Raw genomic sequence first — 22744 nt, 5'->3', positions numbered from 1 at the left:
ATGAAGGCACGTGCCCTGGGGCCTGCTCTCTGCCTGCACTCTGCCTTGATCTCCCTGTGTGGCCCCTCCAGGAGTGCAGATTACTTCCTCCAGCGCCTGTGAGCAATACACTTCTCTATTTCAGTTTCTCGTGGTCTTTTGTTGAACCAGGGCTCACCACCTAGCACTCTATGCTCCACACACCAAGTGTTAATTTACCAAAGTCAGAACAGGTATATAATTACAGAACAACTCAATTTAGAAGTGTTCTGTTGGTGTTGTAACATGTTCAAAGAAAGAAGATTTTAGGATTTCAAATAGCCAACTGTCAAGATAAAGCATTTTTCTGGGACCTAACAGGCTAAACAGTAATCCTGGATGGGCTTTGCTCAGGGATTTCCCATCAAACACCCAGTTACATCTGTTTGGAGATGCAACAGACTTCTACCGATCTGAAGGGGGGCAGCCCCGGCTCTCACAGGGCCCTCTGACTATGAGGGTGTCAAAGACGCCTGCGCGTGCAACGCAAAGGAGCACAGTGCTCGGACTGAAGCAGAGCCATCTGTCATGGTGGATGGGGCAGGGGCAGGCAGGGGAAGGAGTGCTGCGCGGAGAAGACCAGCAACGCGAAAGGCTGGCTCAGGGTCTCCGGCTCCTGAGATGCTCATGGCTGGAGCACACCAGTCTGGAATGTTTCTGAGCCGAGCCAACGAAGAGTACGAATTTGCTTAGAGCTTGAAAGGAAGCCCAGAGGGAAGAGCGATGGAGGTGTGTGTGCTCGTTAGCGTGTGTCCTGGAACACTGCTCTCTGGCTGCACATGAGAAGGAGAGGAAGGGCTGAGGGGAAGCGCTGGGCCAGAAGCTGGCAGTGAGGCGCCTCCCGCCCCTGACAGCCACTGCTGAGGCTGTAGGTACAGAGCCTAGAAATAAGCCTCCTGAGACATAAACTTCAACATTTAAGGCCATCAGTTTTCGACAAGGGTACGAAGATCATCCAGTGGGGAAACAACAGTCTTTTCAACAAATGATGTAGGGATACCTGAGTACTCACATGGAAAGAATGAATCTGGACCCCACCTCTCACCATACACAAAGGTTAACTCAAAGTAGACTGCAGACCTGAATGTAAGAGCTAAGACTGTAAAACTCTTAGAAGAAAACACGGGAGGAAATCTTTTTGACTTTGGGATAAGCAATGATTTCTTAGATCTTACACCAAAAGAACAAGGAATAAAAGAGATTGATAAGTAGGACTTTATCAAAATTAAAAACTTTCGTGCTTCAGGGGCTGGGCCTGTGGCCTAGTGGTTAAGTTCAGTGCGCTCTGCTTCTGCCGCCTGGGTTCAGTTCCCAGGCACACATCTACACCACTCGTCAGTGGCCATGCTGTGGTGGGTGATGTGGTTCAAGGCTGCCCCAGGGAGAGAAGCCCAAGGCCTTCTGGCCTATATGCCGATCTGTATCACCCTCAGGGACACATAGGACATCCTGATCTGATTCACATCTAAAGTTATATGACCACCCGATAACCAGACTCCACCTGCACTGATACCATTTCAACGACTTTTTTACATGATCTTTCCTTTGTCTAGTAACAATAACTCACATACCTATGCCTTGTAAATTTTTTTTTTTTTTGAGGAAGATTAGCCCTGAGCTACTACTGCTGGTCCTCCTCTTTTTGCTGAGGAAGACTGGCCCTGAGCTAACATCCATGCCCATGTTCCTTCACTTTACATAGGGGACGCCTGCCACAGCATGGCGTGCCAAGCAGTGCCATGTCTGCACCCAGGATCCGAACCAGTGAACCCCGGGCCGCCAAGAAGCAGAACATGGAACTTAACTGCTGCGCCACCGGGCCGGCCCCATGCCTTGTAAATTTAACCCTACCATCAACACACTGCAGCCCTTCACCGCCCACGAGCCGTCCCCATGCTATTCTCTGAACAAAGGAGCACTACCACCAGATCTTGAGAGTCCAGGAAATCTTTCTTTCAACTCCTCAGCTCGCCAAGCCCACATCATTTCCTCTGGTGGCCCGTACAGGGATCTTTCTTGCTTCACGGGCTTGTGCGCTTAAGTTCTGATAAATGCACTTTTCTTCCTTGTGGCTTCCTCTTTTTCAAGGATGGATCTGAATTCACTTCTTCATCAGCAACCTTCTCGGACAGCTGCATGAATACAAGTTTGCCGCCCGTGGCTACTCTATGGGGCAAACCATGGCATTCGGCCCGAAGAGAATCAGTACCTTGAGCCTTAGGGTGATGAAGAATGAATTGATGCGTTCCTTCCTAATCCTATCTCTAATACATAAATTTGACGTGGGCGCGGGTGGGCCTCTTAAGTCATCAGGACGGTCGCCAATCTCCAAGACTCCCGTGACAGGTTTCTTTTCCTCAGGCTGGACTGGCATACCTCCCTATGGCTCCTGACCACACTCCGAACTGTGGGAAAGTCCCCATCAGGACTCCAGTTCAAGGAAAGTACCAAACTTTAACCTTCCGTTGAGTATGGGAACCCCTTCTTGGGAGAAAACTCCAGGATGCCACTGGGTAGAATGGCCCCAAGACCGGCAGAAAATTCTTCACTGTTTTTCTCTTTTCTTTTATCTCTGGGACCATTCACCAGGCGCCTATTACTGCCAGGCATAATAGGGAAGACAGACAAGGGATGCAGTGCAGGGGGATGCCCCCATCACCCCTTGCTCCAAGAACCCCAGAGGCAGAACAATGGGTAGGATGCTGCCCTAGGTTCAGGGGGGAATTTCAAGGTGATGGGCCCTTTTCTTTCATCTTTCTTCTTTTGTCTTTTTGCTTCCTAGGACCATGGGAGCTTCTAATTCTGTTCTTAAGGACTCACCTTTGGGTTGCCTTTTAAATAACTGGGCAAAATTTGATCTACAAGATCTAAAGAAAAAGAGACATTTTTTACTGTAATACTGTTTGGCCTCAGCATACGCTGAATGAGGAGAAAGGCCAATGAAAGGCACCCTAAATTTTAATACTATTTTTCAACTAGACTTACGTTGCCGCGCCTGGGAAGATGGTCTGAAATCCCTTATATTCAAGCATTCATGGCCCTATATCAAGATCCTGAACTCAGAGTGGTTTGTCGCATGTGTCTAGCTTCCCCCACTACAGTAGAAAAACCCACACCTGACATATTAGATGATGACTGCCTTGTCAGACCTCCTCCGAAGGCCCCTGCAGCTCCTGTCGATTTAACCTGTCCCGAGGACTCAAAGACCTGAATATCCTCTCCCTACGAGGAGGAACCTAAAATTGAGTCCTCAACCCTCATAAGTTCTGCTGGTCACACGAGGAGTGGGACCTCTTATAATCCCAGACATTTCCCTCTCCACGAGGTAGCAAACAGGGAAATGGGGACCATTCGAGTCCATGTGCCATTTTCAGTGTCTGATATGGCTCAACTAAAGACAACTCGGTAGACATTCAGAAAATCCTTCCCAATTTATCAATGGCTTTCAGCAGCTCATCATGATGTCTGAATTGACCTGGCAGGATATTTGTATTATTCTTACTTGTTGCTGCACTACAGACAACAGAAATCGTCTTTGGGTGAGAGCACGTGAATTTGCAGTTGACTTACATACTAGAGACAGACATACATACCCAGCAGGTGGCACTGCAGCACCAGATACAGACCCCAAACGGGATTATGGGGATGAAGAAGATTGGACAACGCAATCACGTGATTACTGTTTAGAGGGAATGAAGAAGGGATTTTCAAAGCCGGTTAATTTTGACAAACTCCAATAAGTAACTCAGGGAACAGATGAAAACCCTGCTCCTTTTCAAGGAAGATTAGCTGAAGCTATTGGAAAATACACTAATCTAGACCCTACTTCTCCGGAAAGGATGACCGTTCTAAACCTGTACTTCATTACTCAATCTGCCCCAGACATACACCAAAAACTGACTAAATTGGCCTTGGGTCCTCAAACAGCTGTACAGAGACTTTTGGAGGTTGCTACTCAGGTGTTTAATGATCGGGACTTGACTCTTAAACAGGATAAGGACAGAAGGGCAAAATTACAGGGTAAGGTACAGGCTCACATTTTAGCAGCGGAATTGCCACAGAAACAGGCTAACCAGGGGCCCAAGTCTCAGACTACCAATGCCGGAGGCCCAGGTAAGTCCCCTTGTTACCACTGCCGTCAACTTGGACACTGAGCAAACAGTGCCCAAGAAAGGAGCTTCCTCCTGGGCCTGGTCCTCTCTGCAAGTGAGAGGGACATTGGAAGCGTGACTGTCCTCACCTCCAGAGCGAGGTGGGGCCAAGAACACACTTCCCTGCCTGGAGATGCAATCCCGAAGACTCTGCCTGAAGGGGCCCAGAGGCCAGTCTGGCAACCATCACCACTGAACAGACTGAGCCCCGGGTTCCTCTGGATGTGGAGGGTAAGCAGATCAATTTTCTTATTGATACGGGAGCCACTTACTCTGCACTTCTTTGCCACTCTGGCCCAACTCCTAAGTCCCCATCAAAAATTGTGGAATAGAGGGTGACTCTAAATTTTGTTATCAAACTCTTCCTTTATCTTGCCAATATCGGACTCAGATTTTTCCCATACTTTTCTAGTCCTACCTACTTGTCCTACTCTACTATTAGGGCGAGACTTAATGAAAAAACTAGGAAGCCAATTTATTCTGACACACGAGGAGGATGGCTTGTTTGCCGCTCTCTCTCCAAGCTCTGTTGTTTCCCAGATTGCCTCTAATATTCTACCCCATATATGGGAAGCACTTGATCCCCAGGTTTGGGACTGCTCCCTTCCAAGAAGAGCTATAACAGCTTAGCCAGTCTCTATTACCCTGAGAGACTCTTCTCTTGTACCCCAGAAGAAGCAACGCCCTTTAAAACCAGAGGCAATTCTAGGATTACAACCCTTTATATTAAAATTCCTCAGTCACGGCCTCCTTAAACGATGTCAGTCTCCCTATAACATTCCTATCTTGCCTGTAAAGAAGCCAAATGGAGATTATCATTCGGTCCAGGACCTCCGCATAACTAATAAGGCCACTGTTCCTACCACCCCATCGTGCCTAACCCAGATACTATACTTTCCCAGCTCCCAGAAAACTCTAATTGGTCCACAGTCCTGGACTTAAAGGATGCTTTCTTTTGTATTCCTCTGGATGAAACCTCCCAACCTTTATTCGCCTTCGAATGGAAGTTTCCTAATGAAGCTCTTCCTATCCAGCTGACGTGGACAGTCCTCCCCAAGGTTTCCGGGAGAGCCCCCATTTGTTTGGAAGGGCCCTAGGCAAGGATCTGCGGGATGTGAAACTCCCTGCCGTGGTTTACTACAATATGTTGATGATATTCTTATTTGTAGTCCCACAAAGGAGGATTCTGATCACAATACTGTCCTTTTCCTTAATTTCTTAGCCCAATGGGGATATCGAGTGTCCCCACAAAAGGCACAAATTTCACGACAGCAGGTGTCCTATTTGGGCTATGATTTAACCCCAGGACACCCGGCACTTTCTATAAATAGGGAAAAGACTACTCTCGAACTTGGACCACCAAAGACAAAAAAACACCTTCGCATTGGGTATGGTAGGAGTCTGTCGTTTATGGCTTCCTCAGTTCGGGGTAATAGCAAAGCCTTTGTATGAAGCAACCAGAGGACCTGATACAGAACCTCTGAAATGGACACAAAAGGAGGACAAGGCCTTTCGGTCAATTCAATAGCAATTGTCTTCTGCCCCAGCCCTGGTTCTGCCTAATGGCAACCAGCCTTTTACTCTTTATGTTGCTGAAAAGCAGGGCCGAGCCCTCGGTACCCTCACTCAAAGACTAGGCCCAGAGACCCAAATTTTTGGATATTTCTCAAAAACTCTAGACTCGGTGGCTTTGGGATGGCCAGCCTGCTCAAGGGCTGTAGCAGCCTCAGCTCTTTTAATTGAGGAGGCCTCTAAATTAACTATGGGACAACCTTTAACAGTCATCACTCCCCATCAGGTACAAGCCGTGTTGCAAACTAAGGGCATAATGGATGACTGGAGGACGTCTAACTAACTGTCAGGCCATCCTCCTAGACACCCCTGAGGTCATCCTTCAGATGCGTCGAACGATTAATCCGGCAGACCTTACGCCCGGTCCTGACTACCCAGTCCAGGATTTGAAGAACACATGCTCTCAAGTCATAGAGCAGATGTACTCTAGCAGGCCTGACTGCTAGATTCCCTCCTGAGATAATGCAGATGACACCTGGTTTATAGACGGCAGTAGCTTCACAGAACAGGGGCTATGCAAGGCAGGCTATGCTGTAGTCAACGCCTCACACATCAATGAGGCACAAGCCCTTCCAGCCAACACGTCCGCCCAAAAGGCTGAACTCACGACTCTTACCCAAGCCCTTCACCTGACGAAGGACATGGTTATCAATATTTACAGCGAAGCATATGGTTATTAGTATTTACATTAACTCAAAATATGCCTTATTGGTCCCACATGCACATGGGGCCATGTGAAAGGAAGGGGTTTACTCAATACAAAGAACTCCCCTGTCGAACACGGAACAGAGGTTTGGGCTCTTTTGAGTTCCGTGCTTCTTGCAAAGCAAGTGGCCACGGTCCATCGCTGGGAACGTCGGAAGGCTGCTTCCCCTGAGCAGGGGCAATAATTTCAGTGACCAGGAAGCTACACGGGCAGCTAAACAGAGTAATCTTTTCAGCTTACTCCCCATTCCCCCTGCTTCAGGCCTTATTAGTCCTATTTATACAAATCAAGAAATAACCCTGGGGGCCGGCCGGGTGGCGCAGCGGTTAAGTTAGCACGTTCCCCTTCTTGGTGGCCTGGGGTTCACCGGTTCGGATCCCAGGTGTGGACATGGCACCGCTTGGCATGTCATACTGTGGTAAGCGTCCCATGTATAAAGTAGAGGAAGATGGACATGGATGTTAGTTCAGGGCCAGTCTTCCTCAGCAAAAAGAGTAGGGTTGGCAGTAGTTAGCTCAGGGCTAATCTTCCTCAAAAAAAAAAAAAGAAAAGAAAAAAGAAATAAGCCTGACTCAAGAAAAGGGATACACCCAGGAAACAAAAGTCTTGGCTAATTAACGATCAGGGAAACATTTTCATACCTAAAAGCCTTCAATGGAAATTCGTTAACAGAATTCATCAGGCTACCTACTTTGGCAAACAATCCTTGACTCAACTACTTTCTAAATCCTTTGATGGGCATACTCTCCATGCCACCATTAGGCAGGTCTGCTGCTCTTGTGCCACTTGTGCTCAAGTAAATCCAGAGGGGGCAGCTAAACCACCTCCCTTCTTGTGGCCTGTATGACGATGGGGCACCTATCTGGCGGAAGACTAGCAACTGGATTTTACTCAAATGCCTCCCTGTCATGGCTATAAGTATCTTTCAGTATCTGTCGGTACCTTTACAGTCTGGATTGAGGCCTTTGCTTGTCGAAGTGAACGGGCAATCGAAATAACAAAGGCCCTTCTAAGGGAGATCCTCTCACGCTTTGGCTTGCCCAAGACCTTACGGAGTGCTAATGAGCCTCTTTCATAGCTCAAATAACACAACAGGTCTCTTCAGCTTTACAAATTAAACACTATTGGCATTTGGCCTGGCACCCAAAATCCCCTGGGCAAGTGGAAAAAGCAAACCATACTCTAAAATGACATCTCTCCAAATTAAGTCTGGAAACTTGGATTATACTCTTACCCATTGGCCTCCTATGGATGAGAACTGTCCCTAAGAACACGTTAGGGTTAAGCCCTTATGAAAGCCTGTATGGAAGGTCCTTTCCATCTGCCGATGTAGTACTGGACTCTGATTACCACCAACTATACCGCTATTCCATTGAGGCTGGTCTAATACAAAAGGAACTAAATGAGTATGTGGATAATCATTCACCTAAGCCAGACGCATTGGCTGCCGATATATCTTGCCAGGTAAATCCTGGAGATGTGGTACATTTCAAGGAATGGAAAACACATTCTGATGGGCTAAGCCTAAAATGGAAAGGACCTTCTCAAGTCGTTCTAAGTACCCCCACAGCTGTAAAGTTAAAAGATCATACTTCTTGGACTCATATTTCCTGAATGAAACCTATGACTTCTTTATAGGACAAAGCTGATCCATATCGTGCTGTTCAACTGGACTACTCCTGTGAACAAACTCATGATTTAAAACTACTTTTTAGAACAAAATGAGCCCTATCTTCATTATTTTCCTCTTATCTCCTTTTGTAATTACAGACAATTCTTTTTTAAAATGGGCTCAACATTATGCTGAGCTCCGGAACCAAACCCCATGTTGGGGTGAGGACTCTTGCCTCTGTCTAGTACTTCCGGCCTCCCCTGGTGGGTCCCTCCCCTCCAGGGTACTGATTGACATGCAATGCTTCCCTTTACCACACAATATATTTCTAGCTCTTCTCTTCTACAAGATTCATCTATTACTAATCATAATGTCTCCCTGTGGCCATCTGTCTCTGATACCTGGGAGCTCCCTGGCCACAATCAAACTTTTCCTTCAACTCTACTGCCCAAATACTAACTAGATTCGCCTTGTCACAGGTGGATCATAAACAACGGGTTCCTAAAGTAAAGTCCCCAACCTATCGATATACACAGGATGGACTGTATCAAATTTGGGACGAATATATTTGGCTCACTCCTACTAATGGTCAACTCAGTCAAAAGGCCACTCTATGTTGGGAACAAACCAACCACACTTGTGATACATGGCCTAATAGGACCCAACCTATGGGACAAATTCCCTGTCAGATGTGTTCTCCTGTCATAGCCTTAAAAAATATTGACTGGTTTGGGACTGACTGGGGTAGATGGCCCAGCATATGTTGGTTAGCCCCTAACAGCACTCAGTGGTTATGTGGCTCCAACTTATGGCCTTGGCTGCCGCCTGGATGGATTGGACGGTGCACCCTAGGCTTCATCTGGATGCAAGGTAGAACTACATTTACTGTATCTCCTCCCGCTAACCTACCCAACCTGCAACAGCGCTGGACCCGCTCTGTCTTCCCCTGGTATGATCACCTTGCCTCAATTTTCCTTCCCCAATTAGGAATCGAAAGTGTCATCTGGCACATGGAAGCCCTAAACAAATTTACCGTGAAGGCATTAAACAATACACAACATATCCTTTCACTGCTCAATTCAGAAGTGTCCCAAACGCGTAAGGCAGTCCTCCAAAACCGAATGGCACCGGATGCCTTACGGCAGCACGGGGGGCACTCGTGCCATTATAGAAACTGAATGTTGTGTCTATATTCCCGACTACCATCAAAACATCTCTGGCCTCCTATCCGATACGCGTCACCAAATTAAATCTACGTCTGACCCTACACTATCCCTGAGTGATTGGTTGAACTCCTGGTCAGGACCAGGTCTCCAGACTACTATCAAAGCTTTATTCATTGGGTTAATCATATTGCTTGTATTTCTTATTATAATTTGTTGTCTATTTTATTGTTTGTCTTCCACACGCCAAAAACGTTTCACGTCCTGGACCACTTCCCATCATATGATTCTCTCGTCTCCAGAGGCTCTGTGTACCTTGTCTGCCTTGGACTTTGCGGGCACAACCTTCCAGTCCACTGAACTTCCTGCCTATACCCCCATGGCCCCATTTAGGGACAGCTCTATGACCTTGTACAGCTGGAAGTAGTTACAGAAAACTGACCATCATCCATATCCCCAAAGGATTTCGGGGCCAAATGGGTTCAGGGGGCGTTTTATGATGTGGATCAAGTCTGCCCCAGGGAGAGAAGCCCAAGGCCTTCTGGCCTACATGCTGATCTATATCAGCCTCTGGGAAGTATAGGATGTCTTGACCTGATTCATATCTAAAGTTATACGATCACACGATAACCAGACCCCACCTGCATGATACCATTTTAATAACTTTTTTACATGATATTTCCTTTGTCTAGTAAAAAATAACCCACATACCTATGCCTTATAAATTTAGCCCTACCCTCAACACAATGCAGCGCTTCACTGCCCATGGATCCTGTTCCCATGCTGTTCTCTGAATAAAGGAGCACAACCACCAGACCTTGGGAGTCCAAGAAATCTTTCTTTTGACCCCTCGGCTCGCTGAGCCTGAATCAGCAGGGACCCACATACAAAATAGAGGAAGACTGGCACAGACATTAGCTCAAGGTGAATCTTCCTCAGCAACAAAAACAAAACAAAACAAAAAACAACCAACAAGAAACTTTTGTGCTTCAAAGGACACCATCAAGAAAATGAAAATACAACCCATAGCATGGGAGAAAACATTCGCAATTAAATTTATGATAAGAGACTGGTATCTAAAATATATAAAGAACTCCTACCACTCAATAATAAAAAGACAACCCTATTATAAAGTGGGCAAAGAATATGAATAGACATCTTTGATATACGAACGGCCAATAAGCACATGAAAGATACTCAACATCATCAGCCATTAGGAAAATGCAAAGCAAAATCACGAGATACACACTTCACACCCATTGGGATGGCTATCATCAAAAAGACAACAAAACAAGTGTTGACAAGTACGTGGAAACTGGAACCCTCATATGTTGCTAGTGGGGTAAAGTGACGTCTGTTAGAAAAACAGTTAAGAAGCTTCTCAAAAAGTTAAACACAGAGTTACCACACGATCCAGCAACTCCACCTAGGTGTTCACCCAAGAGAACTGGATACATGCGTACACAGAAAATTTTACACAAGGATCTTCATAACGTCATTATTCACAATAGCCCCCAAGTGGAAACAACCCAGATGTCTAGCCACTGATAAATGGAAAAACAAAATGTGGCCTGCCCACACAATGGAATATTATTCAGCTATCAAAAGGAACAAAGACTTGATATATGCTACAAAATGAATGCACCTAGGAAACACTGCCAAGTGAAAAGCCAGTCACCAAAAGGCCACACGTCATATGATCGATCTCGTGTATGTGAAATGCGCGGAACAGGCAAACCCACGGACAGCTGGGCCTGTGGAGAGGTGGTTGCCCAGGATTGAGAAGAAGGAACGGGAGTGACTGTTAATGGGGCACAAGGTTTCTCTCTGAAATGATGAAATTGTTCTCAATTAAAATTATGGTAATGGTTGCACAACTCTGTCAATACACTAAATTCATTGAATTGTACACTTCAAATGGGTGAACTCTACGGTATATAAGTTATAGCTCAATAATGTTTTTTTAAAAAAGTGCTATCTCTATTTCTGGTCCCCAGAATACCAGTTTTGAAAAGAGCAAGCCACCAGATACTCCTCTCTGGCCTTTTACTCAGCTTGTACAGTTCTAAAGGAGAAGTTTTTCCATACTCTTAACTTGAAGAGGAAGCAAATCAGACAGGAAAGTAACAGTGAGAACTGCGAAGCAGTGAGCCGACTTCTGCGGCAAGCAAACCAGATGGACATATGCAGACTCCTGACTGTGAGAGTGACCTGCATGTTCAGCTGCTGTTAACACATCAAAAGGTGTCTGCTTGTATGACAAGAAGACAAATTATGCTAGTGATTATGTTAACTCTAATTTAGCTAAGAGCAGCGTTAAATAAAACAGGAGAGTCAAATTTCAGTGGGACAATTTCAGTAGTACAGAGAAGAAAAGGAAAACCACAAAACTGTCTATTTACAATTTGGTTTACATAACAAAGTCCAATAACCCCACTAAAGAATCAAAAGACACAATTCTATTCACCTAGCTCAAGGCTACTTTTAGCTCCATACTTAATGCGCAGGTTATGAGATAATCTTCACAACATTGGTTAAGAAAATTTCTGTAGGAGCTGGCCCGGTGGTGCAGTGGTTAAGTGTGCACATTCCACTTCGGTAGCCCGGGGTTTGCCAGTTCAGATCCTGGGTGCGGACATGGCACCACTTGGCAAGCCATACTGTGGTAGGCGTCCCACATATAAAATAGAGGAAGATGGGCATGGATGTTAGCTCAGGGCCAGTCTTCCTCAGCAAAAAGGGGGGGATTGGCAGCAGATGTTAGCTTAGGCCTAATCTTCCTCAAAAAAATTTTAAAAGTAAAAAAAAAATTTAAAAAGTAAATAAAAAAGAAAATTTCTGTAATACTTTCAGTTTTTCTTTTAAAAAACTAGAGACATGCCTTCATAAAGCAACCCCACTGAGGAGTAGTTTATGATCAAGATGAAAAGACTCTGAGAAACACTTCCAGGACATTACTAAGTCAACGTGAGGAAGAGAAATGGGACAAGAGATCAGCAGTCTTTGGTCTTTATAGATTATAAACGTTTTACAGGGGCCGGCCTGTGGTGGAGTGGTTACGTTCCAGTTCGTGGCCTCCACTTTGGCGGCCCAGGGTTTGGCCGGTTTGGACCCTGGTGTGGCCCTAGCAGTGCTCATCAGGCCATGCTGAGGTGCCGTCCACGTAGCACAACTAGAAGGACCTACAGCTAGAATACACAACTATGTACTGGGGGCTCTGGGGAGAAGAAAAAAAGAAGATTGGCAATGGATGTTAGCTCGGGTGCCAATTTTTAATAAAAAAAATAAAGTAATAAAAATAAACAAACAAATAAACAAATATCTTAGAACCGCCACCAAGAGTGTATCAGACAGTCACTTGAAAAGGACCTGGGGTTCTAAAATCCAGCCAGTCAAGGACTTAACTATTCTCCTTGATCTGTTGCTTCACTATATTGAAAGACTCTGTCTATCTGGTTTTTGGGGGATTATAAAGGACACGTGCCACCTTTCATTTTCCCAACCCACACCCCCACCAAAAAAACAATACAATACGTACAAAAAAATTTTCGACTTGAAATTCGTAAGTATACGGCTTTAAGGAGATAGACAGGCGTTCCTCAGCAGCCGGGGAGAATCCCACGGAGAAGCGGCAATGCAGAGACGGGGGAGGCTCCTGGGTCCACTGCAACTCCCAGACAAAGAACACCGACTGCTTGCTGGAGATGCGCTGCAAAACGAGTCGGCCGTCACGGTACATCAGGGCGAAACAGGCATCCCAGTGCAAAGCCGCTGCCTGCCCCGGCATGTGTGCGGCTAGGAGAGGCCGCCCACAGAGCCCTGCTGCCCCACACTGCGCATGCGCTGCCTGCGGTCCGGCGTCCCCACCACCGCCCTCCGCTCCTCCAACCTGACCTCGCCCCCAACAAAGACTGCACAAAGTTGGTAAGAAGGTTTTAATTCCCTATGATTCCATAAGCTTCAGAGCATAGGGCATTACAAAAAAAGCATAAAGAATGTTTATTGGTTAACAGTATCCCATACATTTCCAAAAGGGGAAATGCTGTCAACCAATTTAAAAGGACATCTTTACATCCACGCCAATTACTTTGCATTTAACATTAAGTTAAATGAGGAACTAACACCGCTCCCAATTCATGCATGAAGTCCACAGCTACAAGCATGGTAACAGACTTGGGTAGCATTTGAAACAGGTCAAAGGTTAGTTGGGAAGAATCTTTTGAAAATGCTAAAGATCAGACATCCATTAAGAAAAGCTTTGTTCTAAACACTCAGCATTTATTATCTAAAAACATGTGACGGGGCCGGCCCAGAGAAGCAGCAGTTAAGTTCGCATGCTCCTCTTCGGTGGCCCAGGGTTCACCAGTTCAGATCCTGGGTGCAGACTTATGCACCACTTACTGAGCCATGCTTTGGCAGGCACCCCACATATAAAGTAGAGGAAGATGGGCATGGATGTTAGTTCAGGGCCAATCTTCCTCAGCTAAAAAGGAGGAGGATTGGTGGCAGATATTAGCTCAGGGCTAATCTTCCTCAAAAAAGAGTAAAAAATTAAAAATAAAATAAATAAATAAATGAAAACATGTGACAAATGAACAGAAAAAGCAAGGTCAGGACTCAGCCAGGCAGCGTGCACATGAATATGACTCCTTTCCAAAGTTACACCAACACCGAAGATCGCTTCCTTGGGCACAGGTAGGTGCTGCACTACAGGCAGAAGGGGACAGCCACCACTTCCCATGGATGATGGTGTCCATGCAGTCAACTTGGGACTACAAATAAGCCTGTAGTTACGTGAATCTGTGCATAGAGCAGGACAAGTCTAAGACTTAACCCTTCTGAAAATACAAATATCTGTCTGTTTCCTAACCCATCCATTGTGCCACTCAGTCCACAAGGTGAAACGCGAACATGCACATCGTGGCAACAAAGCCGTCGTTTCAGAGCAGCCTTATGTGCAAGCGCTTTTGACTAAGCCCCAGTAAGACCACTCTCAGTCTGAAAGCACACGTCCCTCTCATCAAAACACGATGGAGGCTCCATCTTACACTCTTCCTCTCACGCTGTCTTCTGTTAAGAAGTTGATGCTCAATTCTAGAAAAGAGTTACCTGCTGGGATTTCGTGTTTAGCGGAATTAGTTGCAGGTCGGTACCGTCACCGGTATCTACAAGTTTACTATCTGACAGCTGAAAGTCAAGTTCTGACAAATTCTGGACACAAACTTGAACATACTTCCTAAAGTAGAAAAAGAAAACAGATTTTGGCATTTAAGAACTTTATTAAATATATTTTGGCTTTGTGAATATATTTGGCTTTCTGGGGAATTGAAAGAGTGACATAGCAAAATAAGAACCAGCTGTTACATATATTCCTATTTTCGATTTCACATGTAAAAGTATTAGAAAAGGGCCAGCCCTGTGACGCAGTGGTTAAGTTCGGCACGCTCTGCTTCAGCAGCCTGGGTTCACAGGTTCGGATCCCAGGTGCAGACCTACACCACTTGTCGGTCATGCTATGGCAACAATCCACACATAAAATAGAGGAAGACTGGCACAGATGTTACCTCAGGGCTAATCTTCCTCAGCAAAAAGAAAAAAGTGTCAGATAAAAAAATCTAAGCAATTTCTGATAAAAAATGGATCAAAGAATATTGTTTCTGATACAGTATCATTAAATGATTACAACTGATTTTCCTAAACATGTAGTAGATTGCAATGAACTGTGTAGGAAAGGGCAACGCTACTCTTCATCATCAGAGGCAATGGGCACACACTGAGAAACTCAGTACAGGGTTCACTTTAATTTCTGCTACAGGTAAAGAGGAGTTTTGAAAAGCCAGTCTTAAATAAAGCAACTCAGGTTCTAGTGAGAACTGCTGATGTTTTTAACCATTAATGTCTGTAGTTCCCTCACGGTGATCTGAAGGAAAAAACCCTGCTACCATAATGTTCCACTCTAAAAGTGGTCCTGGGGCCGCCCCGTGGCTGAGTGGTTAAGTTTGCGAGCTCTGTTTCTGTGGCCCAGGGTTTCGCCAGTTTGGATCCTGGGCGCGGACATGGCAACGCTTGTCAGGCCATGCTGAGGCGGCGTCCCACGTGCCACAACCAGAAGGACTCACAACTAAAATATACAACTATGTACCAGGGGGATTGGGGCAGGGGGAGGAGAAGACTGACAACAGTTGTTAGCTCAGGTGCCAATCTTAAAAAAAAAATAAAAATAAAAATGGTCCTGACATTTTTGTTTCCAAATTACCTGAACATCATCAACGGATGAAAGCAAAAGGGGAATGTTACAATGAGAGGCCAGACTCTCCCTGAGCCTAGTGATCAATGTGAGCATCATCACTTCCAGTGGGACGCCAGACACTGTGTGTCCCCTGATGCGTGACACACAAAGCACAGGACACCACCTCCAAACATTCTTGTCCAAAGGCTGATTCTGGATCTCAGCAAGCCTCTAGAGCAGTGGTTCTCAAGTGGGGGCAATTTAGGCCCCCCAGGGGACACTGGGCAATGTCTGGAGACATTTGTTGTTGTCACATTGGGGGTGGGGAGGATGGGGAGTGTCACTGGCATAAAGGAGGAGAGCCAGGGTGCTGCTAAACATGCTACAGTGTGCAGGACAGCCCCCACGGCCCCCAGCCCCCACAACAAAGGGTCATCTGACCCAAAGCATCAGCAGGGCCAAGGTTGAAAAACGCTGTTCTAGAGGTGACTACCAATTGACAGGGTAACTAGTTAAACAAATCCAAGAGGATGTGACCAGTCTAATCTAGAATGGTGAACTTTCTAGAGGACAATTGACCCAAGTTTGTCAATGAGCCAATGGCTTGAAAAAGGGGAAGGAGGGATAAAAAGGGGTCTCGTAATCAAATGGGGACTTTGTTTGGATCCCACATCCCACAAACCGACTGCGCAACATCATTTTTGAGACAGCTGGGGAAATCTGAATATCGACTGGGTGTTGTAAGACACCAGGGAGTTACTCGGAATTTTAACATGTGGAAGATGGCATCATGGTTATGTAAGAAAACGGGCTCAATGTCACCACGGCCAGGCTATGAACAGCAAGGGTCTCCGCATAGGAGAGCCTGGGACAGGACCAGGGCCTGGAGTGCATGCCTCTTTTACCGTGTTCCGGCTGACAGCAAAGAGTGTCTGGTCCTGAAGGGTACGCTGAAGGTCAGTGCGATGACGGTGGAGTAGATGGACCATGGGCAATCGATGGACACCTGAGGAGAAACAGGGATGCACATTCAGACCACTCCCCTGAGTAGGAAAAATGGGTGAACTATTTTTTTTTTTTAGTTTAAATAAAATGAATAATTGAAAAAAAAAAAAGAGTATGAAGAAAAGTAGTAGGATAAAAGGCTAAGAAACACAGCCACCTTCCACCCCTGGCAACCAGCAATCTATTCTCTGTATCTATGAGCTTGTTTTATTTTAGATTCCGCATATAAATGAGATCGCACAGTGTTTGTCTTTCTCTCTGTCTTATTTCACTTAGCATATGCCCTTGAAGTCCATGCATGTTGTAACACACAGCACGATTTCCCTCTTTTCTATAGCCGAATAATATTCCATTGTATATACACCACAATTTCTTTATCCATTCATCCATCAATGGACACTTCGGTTGTTTCCATACCGTGCTATCGTGAATAATGCTGCAATGAACATGGGGATGCATGTATCTTTTCAAGTTAGCGGGTTTTTTCCTTCAGATAAATACCCAGAAGTGGAATTGTTGGATCATATGGTAGTTCTATTTTTAATTTTTTCAGGCCCCTCCACACTACTTTCCATAGTGGCTGCACCAAATTGTGCTCCCACCAACAGTGCACAAGGGCTCTCTTTCTTTCACATCCTTGCCAACACTTGCTATTTCTTGTCTTTTTTGTAATAGGCATTCTAGCAGGTGTGAGGCGCTATCTCAGTGTGCTTTTGATTTGCATTTCTCTAATAATTAATAATGTTGAGCACCTTTTCATGTACCTGTTGGCCATCTGTATGGAAAAATGTCTATTCAGATCTTCTGCCCATTTGTTAATCAGGTTTTTATTTTGCTATTGAGTTCTATGAGTTCTTTATATATTTTGGGTATTAGTTCCTTATCAGATTTATGATTTGTAAATATTTTCTCCCATTCGGTAGGTTGCCTTTTCATTTCGTGGATGGTTTCCTTTGCTGTGTAGAAATTCTTTATCCCACTTGTTTGTTTTTGCTTTGGTTGCTTTTGCTTTTGGAGTCAGATTTAAAAAATCATTGCTAAAGCCTATGTCAAAGAGCTTACCACCTATGTTTTCTTCTAGGAGTTTTATGGTTTCAGGTCTTAAGTTCAAGTCTTTAATCCATTTTGAGTTAACTTTTGTATATGGTGTAAGATGGTAGTCCGGTTTTATTCCTTTGTATGTGGCTGTCCAGTTTCCCCAACATCATTTATTGAAGAGACTGTTCTTTCTCTATTATATATTCGCGGCTCCTTTGTTGTAAATTAATTGACCAAGTATGTGCAGGTTTATTTCTGGGCTCTCTATTCTGTTCCATTGATCTGTGTGTCTGGTTTTTATGCCAATACCATACCGTTTTAATTACTATAGCCTTGTAATATACAGTCATGCGTCACTTAACAGGGCTGCATTCTGAGAAATGCCTCCTTAGGTGATTTTGTGGTTTGCCAAAATCATAGAGTGCACTTGCACAAACCTAGATGGCATAGCCTATTACACATTTAGGCTATATGGTACTAATCTTATGGGACCACCGTCGTGTCGTATATGCGGTCTGTCATTGATCAAAACACCGTAATGCAGCACATGGCTGTAGTTTGAAATCAGGGAGCATGATGCCTCCAGCTTCGTTCTTCTTTCTCAAGATTGCTTTGGCTATTCAAGGGCTTCTGTAGTTCCATATAAATTTTAGGATTGTTTGTTCTATTTTTGTGAAAAATGCCACTGGAATTTTGATAGGGATTGTGTTGAATCCATATATTATACTGGGTAATATGGACATTTTAATAATATCAATTCTTCTAATCCACGAGCAGAGTATCTTCCCATTTATTTGTGTCTTCTTCAATTTCATTCATTGTAATTTTCTTTTTTTTATTCTGAGGCAGACTGGCCCTGAGCTAACATCCACGCCCATCTTTCTCTACTTTATATGTGGGACGCCTATCACAGCATAGCCTGACAAACGGTGCCATGTCCACACCCGGGATCCGAACTGGTGAGCCCCAGGCCGCCAAAGCGGAACGTGAGAACTTAACCACTGCGCCACCAGGCCAGCCACTGTAGTTTTCAATATACAAGTCTTTCATCTCGTTGGTTAAATTTATTCCTAGATATTTTATTATTTTTGATGTAACTGTAAAAGGGATTCTCCTAATTTCTCTTTCTGATAGTTCATTATTAGTGTAAAGAAATGCAACAGACTTTTGTATATTGATTCTGTATCCTACAACTTTACTGAATTTGTTTACTAGTTCTAACAGTTTTTTGATGGACACTTTAGGGTTTTCTATATATATCATGGCATCTGCAAATAGTGACAATTTAACTTCCTCCTTTCCAATTTGGATGCCTTTTATTTCTTTTTCTTGCCTAATTGCTCTGGCTAGGACTTCAATACTATTTTGAATAAAAGTGGCAAGAGTGGATATCCTTGTCTTGTTCCTGACCTTAGAGGAAAAGGTTTCAGCTTTTGACCATTGAGTATGATTATTAGCTGTGAACTTGTCATATATAGCCTTTATTATGTTCACATACATTCTCTCTAAACCCACTTCGCTGAGAGTTTTTATCATAAATGGATGTTGAATTTTGTCAAATGCTTTTTCTGCATGTACTGAAATGATCATATAATTTTCATCCTTCATTTTGTTAATGTGGCGTATCACACTGACTGATTTACAGACACTGAACCATCCTTGCATCCCTTGATCAAATCCCACTTGACCATGGTATATGATCCTTTTAATGTATTGTTGAATTCAGTTTGCCAAAATTTTTTGAGAATTTTTGCACCTATGTTCATCAGGGATATTGGCCTGTAGTTTTCTTTTCTTGTAGCATCCTGGTCTGGTTTTGGTATCAAGGTAATCCTGGCCTCATAAAATGAGTTTGGAAGAGTTCTTTCCTCTTCTCTTTTTTGGAAGTCTGAGAAGGACCGGTATTAATTCTTCTTTGAATGTTTGGTAGAATTCACCAGGGAAGCTGTCTGGTCTTGGACTTTCGTTTGTTGGGAGGTTTCTGATTACTGATTCAATCTCCTTACTAGTAATCAGTCAATTCAGGTTTTTCTATTTCATCATGATTCCGTCTTGGTAGGTTATATGTTTCTAGGAGTTCATCCATTTCTTCTAAGTTGCCCAATATGTTGGCATATAATTGTTCATAGTAGTCTCTTATGATCCCTTATATTTCTGTGGTTACCAGTTCTAACAGTTCCTCTTTCGTTTCTGATTCTATTTGAGTCCTCTCTCTTTTTTCTTGGTGAGTCTTGCTAAAGATTTGTCAATTTTATCTTCTCAAAGAACCAGCTCTTAGCTTCACTGATCTTTTCTATTGTCTTTTTAGTCTCTATTTCATTTATTTCTGCTCTAATCTTTGTTATTTCCTCCCTTCTACTAAGTTTGGGCTTCGTTTGTTCTTCTTTTTCTAGTTCCTTGAGGTGGAATACTAGGTGGTTTGAGACTTTTCTTGTTTATTGAGGTAGGCATTTATCCCTGTGAACTTCCCTCTTACTACTGCTTTCACTGCATCTCATAAATTGTAGTATGTTACATTTCCATTTTCTTTTGTTTCAAGGTATTTTTTGATTTCTCCTTTGACCCATTGGTTGTTCAGCAGTATGCTGTTTAATCTCCACATATTTGTGAATTTTTCAGTTTTCTTCATGTAATTAATTTCTAGCTTCATACCACTATGGTTGTAAAAGATGTTTGATATGGTTTCAATCCTCTTAAATTTATTAAGACTTATTCTGTGGCCTAATATATGATCTATCTTGGAAAATGTTCCATGTGCACTTGAGAAGAATCTGTATTCTGTTGCTTTGGGATGGAGTGTTCTGTAAATGTCTGTTAAGTCCATCTGGTCTAACGTGTTTAAGGCAAATGTTTCCTTACTGATTTGCTGTCTGGATGAAAGCGAGGTATTAAAGTCCCTCATTATCACTGTATTGCTGTCTGTTTCTCCCTTTAGGTTTGTTAGTCTTTGCTTTATATATTTAGGTGTTCCTATGTTGGATGTATAGATAATTACAAATGTTTTCCTCTCGTTAGACTGACCTATCATTATGTAACACCCTTCTTCGTCTGTTATTACAGTGTTTGTTTTAAAGTCTATTTTGTTTGATCTAAGTATAGCTACTCCAGCTCTCTTTTGTTTTCCATTTGCATGGAATATCTTTTTCCATCCCTTCCCTTTCAGTCTGTCTTTACGTCTACAGTGAGTCTCTTGTAGGCAGCATAGAGATGGGTCTTGTTTTTTTATCCATTCAGCCACTCTATGTCTTTAGATTAGAGAATTTAGCCCATTTACATTTAAAGTAATAATTGATATGTATGTGCTTATTTTTTTAATTTTGTTGACTGTTTTATGGCCATTTTTGTAGTTCCTCTCTGTTCCTTTCTTTTCCTCTTGCTCTCTTCCTTTGCGGTTTGATGACTTTCTTTAGTGGTATTCTTATTCCTATTTATCTTTTGTGCATTTACTATAGGTTTTTGCTTTATGGTTACCATAAGGCTTACGTATAACAACATATGTATAACAGTCTATTTTTAGTTGGTAACAACTTAAGTTTGATCGCATTCTAAAGCTCTACATTCCCTCCCCCAAGTTTTATGTTTCTGATATCACATTTTACATCTTTTTATCTTGCGTATCCCTTAACTACTATAATCAGTTATTTTTACTATTTTTGTATTTTAGCCTTCATACTAGCTCTATGAGTGATTAATCCACTATCTTTACTATATGTTTACCTTTCCAGTGAGATTTATTTTTCCATGTGTTCTTGTTACTAATTAGCACCTTTTCTTTTCGTCTTAAAGACATCCCTTTAACATTTCTGCAAGGCTGATTGAGTAGTGATGAACTCCTTTAGCTTCTGCTTGTCTAGAAAACTCTTCCTCTCTCCTTCAATTCTGAGTGATAACCTTGCTGAGTAGAGCATTCTTGGTGGGAAGCTTTTTCTTTCAGCACTTTGAATATATCATGCCACTCCCTTCTGGCCTGCAAAGTTTCTGCTGGGAAATCCGCTAATAGTCTTATAGGGGTACCCTTGTTTGTAATAAGTTGCTTTTCTCTTGCTGCTTTTAAGATTCTCTCCTTGTATTTAGCTTTTGACATTTTTAACTATAATGTGTCTTGGTGTGGATCTCTTTGGGTTCATCTTGTTTGGAACTCTCTGGGCTTCCTGGATCTGGACGTCTGTTTCCTTCCCCAAGTTAGGGAAGTTTTCAACCATTATTTCTTCCAATGAAATTTCTACCCCTTTTTCTCTCTCTTCTCCTGCTAGGAGCCCTATTATAATGCAAATGTTACTCTGGTTTGATGCTTTCCCACAAGTCCCTATCTTCACTGTTTTTCATTCTTTTCTCTTCTTGCTGCCTCTGATTGGGTGAGTTCTACTGCCTTGTATTTGAGTTGACTAATCCTTTCTTCTGCTTCACCTGGTCTGCTGTTGAACACCTCTGGCATATTTTTCAGTTTAGTTATTATATTCTTCAGCTCTGTGACTTCTACTTGGCACTTTCTTATTATTTTCCATCTCTTTGTTGAAGTTCTGACTGTGTTCATCCATTCTATTGACCACGTCAGTGAGAATCCTAACAACCATTACTTTGAACTCTTTCTCAGGCAAATTACTTATCTCTGTATCATTACAGTGTTTCCCTTAAGTTTTATCTTTTTCTTCTGCTTGGAATATATTCCTCTGTTTCTTCAATTTGCTTGACTCTGTTGGTTTCTATTCAGCAAATAAAACCACCACTTCTCCCATCTTGGAGGAGTGGCCTTGTGTAGGAGATGAACCTTGGCGTTCAACCCTCTCCTAGCTCTTGGTAGTCTCCCAAACCTTTGTGCTTGTCCAGGCGGCCTATTATATTTTCAGTAGCTCCCAGTAATTGAGGATGTGCCAAGTCTGTCAGTGTCCCAGAGGGGAGGATCTCAGCACCTAGATTCAGGCTGACTGGAAGCCAGACCCTCAGGTAGCAGCTTTTAAAAGAATACAAATATACACAGTCCTATGGGACCACAAGCCTACACTTCTACACATGGGCTGTTCAAAAGCCTTCAGAACAGATATTTGTGTTACAAGACATGGACACACCCGGAATAAGCACAACGTTAACAACATGTTCCGTGAGCTAACAGACTGTGGACCTAGGATCAAAGTCATGAACCTCTCAAATAACTGTCAATAAATACCAGCACCAAAGCATAAAATGACAGAAGTTCTTGCTTGCTAAGTTTGATGTGATGTTCCAGGGCACAGAAATGAAGCACAGCACGAC

The 22744-nt window shown here is 43.5% G+C and overlaps 1 protein-coding gene across 12 annotated transcripts in view; it reads right to left on the bottom strand.

Annotated features, from left to right (window-relative positions):
- TRAPPC10 (trafficking protein particle complex subunit 10) overlaps positions 1 to 22744 on the bottom strand; it is a 102273-nt gene that overhangs the window by 6314 nt on the left and 73215 nt on the right. For all 12 annotated transcript variants that reach the window (XM_023630263.2, XM_023630264.2, XM_070252443.1 and 9 more), the window contains 3 exons: positions 16357 to 16457; positions 14332 to 14458; positions 12761 to 12931 (listed from right to left, as the gene is read on the bottom strand). In XM_023630263.2, the coding sequence (XP_023486031.1) occupies positions 12761 to 12931; positions 14332 to 14458; positions 16357 to 16457 (399 nt within the window). The remainder of the gene's footprint in view (positions 1 to 12760; positions 12932 to 14331; positions 14459 to 16356; positions 16458 to 22744) is intronic.

The sequence above is a fragment of the Equus caballus genome, chromosome 26, assembly GCF_041296265.1.
Source record: "Equus caballus isolate H_3958 breed thoroughbred chromosome 26, TB-T2T, whole genome shotgun sequence".
NCBI lineage: Eukaryota > Metazoa > Chordata > Mammalia > Perissodactyla > Equidae > Equus > Equus caballus.
This window is presented reverse-complemented; position numbering and strand designations above follow the sequence as displayed.